The following is a 6114-nucleotide window of genomic DNA, read 5'->3' as shown; positions in this document are numbered from 1 at the left end:
TTGGTTGGGTGGTCTGTAGTAGACCCCTACTGTTAAGTCCCTTTGGAAGAGCCTATGCTCCTTAAAGAAAGGAGAGGGAGCTTGGGATAATCCAATCTGAACCCAAACCTTGGTCTAATCAGTTGGGTTTTTATATCCCTCTACCAAAAGACAAAGCATCCCTCATACCAAAAAACCCTCATGTGATACTGTACAGGCCCTGAAGCATTAGCAAGGATTAATATACACAGCTACAGATACCAACCATGTCTTTCAGAATCCAGCCACCGCTTTGATTTTCCTCACATGCTGAAGTTAAAAGTTACAAGTGCTGTAATCATGCCCCCACCCAGCCTGAAGTCAATAGTTCCAAATAATGTTTTCTGAGTATGCCAGAGGGACCACCACACCCACAATGAATCATCAGGCGAGAAAAAATGAATTAGTCTTCAGCATCAGTCTTAAGCATCAATTTTAGCAGGCCCCTGTCCAAGGCCAAAGTACAGCTAAAACTAATGATTTCTGGTAGGACAAGTGAAACAGATGAAAGTTTCATCTATCATTTCTTTTTTGCCTCAAAGGATGATGCCTGTGATAGCATCGATAAAATACATTATGGTTAAAGAATGACAGCTGATCCTACCAGGCTATGGGGTTACTCAGCTGCAGGCTTGCCTCTGCCAAACTGTTGCTTCATTCAGAACCATTTAGGATGACAAAGTAGAAGAACCAGTTTATCCCATCCTTCACCAGGGACTACAAAATATTTTTACTAATCACTTTCCACAGTTAGGCTACCAGCTGTGCTTGCATGCCTGCTGTTCTTCCAGGGCTCCTGCACAGCTTAGAAATACTCAGCAAAGTGAACACAGACTGGATAAAGAGACTGCCGATACTCTACAGGTCAGGCCTGTTGGTCCAAAACAAGCTATTGAAAATACAAACAACCAGTATAAGCCATGGGGTACAGGCAGCAATTCTCCATAGAGGTCTCCATAAAAGAGAACTCACCCCTGCTTTCCAAAGTCTCTCTCACTTCAGTATATTCATTTTTCCTTCCCTCACATTTAAAGCTGTGCACAGCTCTACCCTTGCCTAAATCTCTGCCCTCATCACTACCACCTGTGCTCCACCTAACTTGCTTTCTTCATTACCACTTAAACTTCATCCACCACTCCTTCCTTTGCTCACTCCTGATCTCTCATTGCCTCTCTCATGGCCTACACCTGGAACAGTCTCCCTAAACATGGACACCGAGTGCCTTTCCTCCCATCCTTCAGATCACTTCTGCAAGGGCATCAAACAAGGATGCCAAGTAATTCTTTGTCTTAATTATCTGTTGTAGGACTGCTTGCCAGTCTAGTCACAAACTCACTGGGGCAAGAAGCTGCACTGCTGCAATGCTTCTGTCTGCTAGCTCCATTTTTAGTGTCTTATTCTTTGAAGACATCTATATGAGGAGTTATTTTGGAACAACTATTCCCTAGCATGGGGGAACTCTCTTATTCTGGAATTAGAGTGTTTTATTCTAATTTAGTCTGGTTTGGATTACCCCATTGCATTTGACCCATTTAGGATTAAATTAGAAACAAGGCTAATTCCACAACAAAACCATCCTTACACCAGGAATCAAACCTAAACAGTTGCTCTTCTTTAAACTCAGACCCTACCTGAATTAATTTCCCCCTGTAAACAAGACCTTAAATGGTTAAATCTTTGGGAAAAGAAAGGACTCTCCATACTTGTCAGCACAGTGGGGCTGTGATTGCTGGTTGGGGCTGCAGAATGTTACTGTAATACACACAATAACCAACTGCAATGAGGCAAGAATCAGGACAGCAAGATCGTGGTCAAGGTAATAAGGGGCCACTCTCCCTGGCATTCTGCTTGGATGTGGCATCACCAGGAACATCCCATACCTCTGACAGTCATGCAATTCAGATGGGAATATGCAATCATCTGCAGCAAAGGGAACTATACAGCTAAGACAGAGAGCCTGGTGTAACTCCCCTTTTAGGAACAAGGGAGGCTCCTACCTGTATCTGCAAGGGAAGGGATGGGACCCAGCAGAAAAACAGGTGAGGACCTCAGCCAAGCAAACAAGTGAAGGTCCACCAGGCCTCCTGAATACAGGGTACAGCGCCCACCATGTGGCAGCACAAGCCCTGTAGGCGGGGGTGGGGGTTGTGGCTGGGAGGCACCATGCTGGAAATAGGGATCTGGGGACCAATGTCATGTGCATTGCAGCACCCCAGGGAGCCCTGGGACTGCCTGGGCTGGGGGCTGTGCAACCTGCTCAGCTGAAGAGGGCCTGAAGCGGGATAGGGGTGGGGGGTACTGGATGACAAAGCAGCACAGGGTAGGGGTGGAAGGAGACTAAGAACCAACCTCCAAGCTGAGGGGAGCATGGCTGGAAGAGGGGTGTGGGTGTGTTAGGGAAAGGGCGGGGGTGAGTGTGTGTTGGACGGAAGACAGGGAAAAGGGGAGCATGGCTGGGAGCTCTGTGTTAGGGACCTAGAGGGGGTGCAACGCAGAGAAGGAGGCGAGGTGCAGTGGAAGACGAGGCGGGAGGGAGGGGCTTGCAGTAGGAAGGGAGACAGGAAAGAACCAATCGAACGGGTGGGGGCGAAACGCGCGGAGTCACTAGGAGAGACCCCTCCGCTCCCCCGTAGCGCCGCGGGAGCAGGCTCACTGGCCCCTCCCGGAAGTGTGGCGGTTGCTAGGCGGCGGTTGCCAGGCTACGGCGGCGGCTGTAGCCGGGCCGGGCCGATGGCGGACGTGGAGCCCGAGGAACTGGTCGGCACCTTCCCCAGCCTTATGGCCGAGGGCGCGCTGCTCAGCCGGCGCGGGGAGCACAGCAAGGCGCTGCTCTGCTTCACTAACGTGAGGGCGCCGCCATGACACAGACGTCATGAATATGCATGAGCGCTCCTTCCACCCCCCCCTGGGCGGGGTCAAGGGTCAGGGCAGGGGCCACGTGGCGGGGGCGTGAGGGGCGGCCGCGGGGGGAATTTGCTTTTGTGCCTGGAGCTGGGACCCAGGGGGATGCGAAGGGGACGGGGCAGGCAGTATTGAGAGAAGGGCGAGTGGCGGCTTCGTGGCCTCCGCCCTTGCCAGCCCCTTGGGGCAGAGCTCTCCACCCGCGCCACGGCCTCCCCACGTGGGGGTGGGACTGAGCCACCCCGCTTCGCTATTAGCTCCCTCCAGGCTGCTAGCCGTAGAGGCAGAGCGGTCCGAGGAAGGCTACCTACATCAGCGAGTCTCAAACTGGGTCCTCGAGACCCTTTTGAGGGGCTGGCTGGGTGCCGCTTGGTGTGAGCATGATCAACTTGAGATTTCAAATGTGCCTCTAGCGTTGCAGGTGCTCTGCTCTGCTCTGAGTTTTCTGAGCCCTTTGCAACAGAGGAGTTGTTTTGCTGGGGTTTTTTTTGAGGAGTGGGGGGAACAAGTGGGAGACAAGAAAAAAACAGTTGGCGTTTTCTGAGAGGTACCTCGAGTTTCCACAGGTTGACAACCGCAGATGGAGGCAGCAGGAGGGCGGGAGCTGGGACTCTTGGGTTCTGCTTCTGCCTCCCACTGCGGAGTCTCTCTCAGCACTTTGCCCTCTCTGTGACCCAGCTTCCCCCCTGCGGATTAATTACCTTTGCCCACCTTGGGGAAGGTTGTGATGCTTGGGATGTGCCTTGAGTTTTTTGACCTAGAAGTCTCATCTACATGCAGTGAGTTCTCCACAGATGGGTCCAGCGTGTGTTTTCCATCTTGCCAAGCTCAGGTAACTGAGTACATCTCTGTGTTCGCACCCCAGGCTCTGCAGCTTCAAAAAGGGGATAAGCACTGTCTGGTTGCTCGCTCAAAATGTTACCTGAAGCTGGGGGACACAGAAAATTCCCTGAAAGATGCAGAAGCCTCTCTTCAAAATGACAAAACATTTTCCAAGGTAAAGAGTACTTGGGCAAGTGATAGGTGTACTGCCAGAAGCAAAGGGAAGTATAATTTTCCTGCTTTTCCTACACTTTTTATTCCTACACCAGGCAGCAATTTTTGTCTTGGTGGATTGTCTGAATTTACAATGTTTAGTTATTATGATCCTGTAATTACATTCAGTTGTAGAGCTGCTACCCTCTTCTGTTGCTAGCTCTGCTGCTTTTATAAGAGGACGTAGTTGTCTTGAGACATGATCATTTATCAAACTAAAATCCCACATCTGCCAGGGAGACTTAGGTCTTAGATTTAGACTTTCCATTAAAGTTAATTGGACAGGCTTAGGCTGTATGCCAGCTAAAAGTAAATGGCTGTCAATATTTACACTTGAATAGCAGCATGAGCCCAATCCTACTTTACGAAACCTCATTAGTGAAGTTTCCAATGAAGTGCAAGATAGCTACCTGCACAGGTTTCGTATACAGTAGAGGTACCATACAGCTCTGATCAGATTACTCTGATCTTGTGAGTAATTCATTGAATTTTGTGCCAACTGATTTTTCATCATTACAGGGACTGTACCAAAAAGCTGAGACCCTCTACACTATGGGTGACTTCGAATTTGCATTAGTGTTTTATCACCGGGGCCATAAACTACGTCCAGAACTACAGAAATTCAGATTAGGGATCCAAAAAGCTCAGGAAGCGATTGACAACTGCGTTGGAAGTAAGATGTGATGTTTTCTAGAGCCTATAATCATATGCAAAAGCAAGCAGTTAAGTAACTGCTCATTTGCTGCACTGTCTCATGCACTGTATTAGTTCCTCAACTGCTTCAAACACCAGAGGACATTGCACAGTGAGGGCTGTCTGGTTCTTGAACAACACACGTAATTGCCATTTTCAGCTGAGCTCTGGGACCATTCAAACAGGATCCAACCCTTATTTTTGTCTTGGTGGGTAGTCTGAATTTAGAGCATTTAATTATTACCCTGTAATGACATTCAGTTGTAGATCTGACCCCTGTGAACTATGCTTTCATGACCACAAAGTTACAAAGCCCCAAACCCAATAAATGCTCCAGCCAGGACAAAACAGAACAGCACATTTGTTTGGCATCTTCCTGCTCTTCTCTCTGCGTTTGTCCCCCACTGACTACTAAGATCTCTGTCCTGATGTTCAAAGTAGGGTCAGAGTAGGTTAATCGAGGAAATATACAAGAAGGAAGAGTTTTTTGGTTACATCTTTTATTGGACCAACTGTATAGTTGGGAGAGTTTTTAGAAGGGCACTTGGTGCCCAAAACCTTGATTAACATCTTTCCCAACCATACAATTGGTCCAATAAAAGATATCACCCCCCACAAAAAAAAACCCTAAACCTTCTCTGATATTTTAAGTTTTTCAAGAAAACTGTGTTGGCTACTTGAGACACATTTTCCTCTGTGATCTTGGTCTACCACAGCTAGGTAGCCTGAGACCAGATAAACTGTTGATGATTAAAAGGAGGTATCTTTTTAATTGAATTTGGACCTAGATACCAGACATCAGTTCTGCCAGAGCAAAGAATGACCCTGTATTCAGAGTTAAAACTATTTTTTTCTATTTGGCTTTTCCTCAATCATGTCATCCCACGTGTTCTCAGAGACTGACACACAGCATGCCTATTCAGACAAAAAGACTTGCAGCACTTCCACTTGAAGATAAAGCACACACTGACAACAGTTGCACCTATGTACATACACAAATCCAGATCCTCAGAAATATGTAGATGCCTAACTTCCACCGAAATCAGTTTTGCAATTTGAGATCAAAGCAAAGTAGAAACCCAGATGATCTGAATGCCCTGGATATGCCTAAACCCCAAACCCCTTTCTTCCTGATGTGCCCTAAAAACACAGTGGAGGTTTTGCTGGTAGATAGGCTTCAGATTCCTCCTTAGCTGCTCTTTTGGATTGAACCGTGCCAAATATAAAAAAAGGCAGAAAACCCAGCATTTTATAAGTATTTTAAGCACCTAAATACCTTTAAAAATCTGCATTGAAGCATCTGTCATGTTTGAAACATTTATAAAACTGAATGGCTCTTACATACCTATAAGCATCTGGGCCAATTATAAGGAACAATATATTCACTGATAAAAAGGAACAAGCTATTCACTAATCATGCTGTATCTCCTCCAGTCTGGAGGGGGTGGGTGGGGAAACCCAAGGGGC

At 47.4% G+C, this 6114-nt stretch overlaps 1 protein-coding gene across 1 annotated transcript in view; it reads left to right on the top strand.

Annotated features, from left to right (window-relative positions):
* Nucleotides 1-2689: 2689 nt before the first annotated feature.
* TTC25 (tetratricopeptide repeat domain 25) overlaps nucleotides 2690-6114 on the top strand; it is a 22160-nt gene continuing 18735 nt past the window's right edge. The window contains exons 1-3 of the mRNA XM_019505105.1: nucleotides 2690-2862; nucleotides 3785-3916; nucleotides 4474-4627. Coding sequence (XP_019360650.1) covers nucleotides 2749-2862; nucleotides 3785-3916; nucleotides 4474-4627 — 400 coding nt within the window. The 5' untranslated portion in view covers nucleotides 2690-2748. The remainder of the gene's footprint in view (nucleotides 2863-3784; nucleotides 3917-4473; nucleotides 4628-6114) is intronic.

The sequence above is a fragment of the Gavialis gangeticus genome, unplaced genomic scaffold (genome assembly GCF_001723915.1).
Source record: "Gavialis gangeticus isolate Ggan-Ray unplaced genomic scaffold, GavGan_comp1, whole genome shotgun sequence".
Taxonomy (NCBI): domain Eukaryota; kingdom Metazoa; phylum Chordata; order Crocodylia; family Gavialidae; genus Gavialis; species Gavialis gangeticus.
The sequence above is the reverse complement of the archived record's forward strand: the minus strand, read 5'-3'. Positions and strand labels throughout refer to the sequence as shown.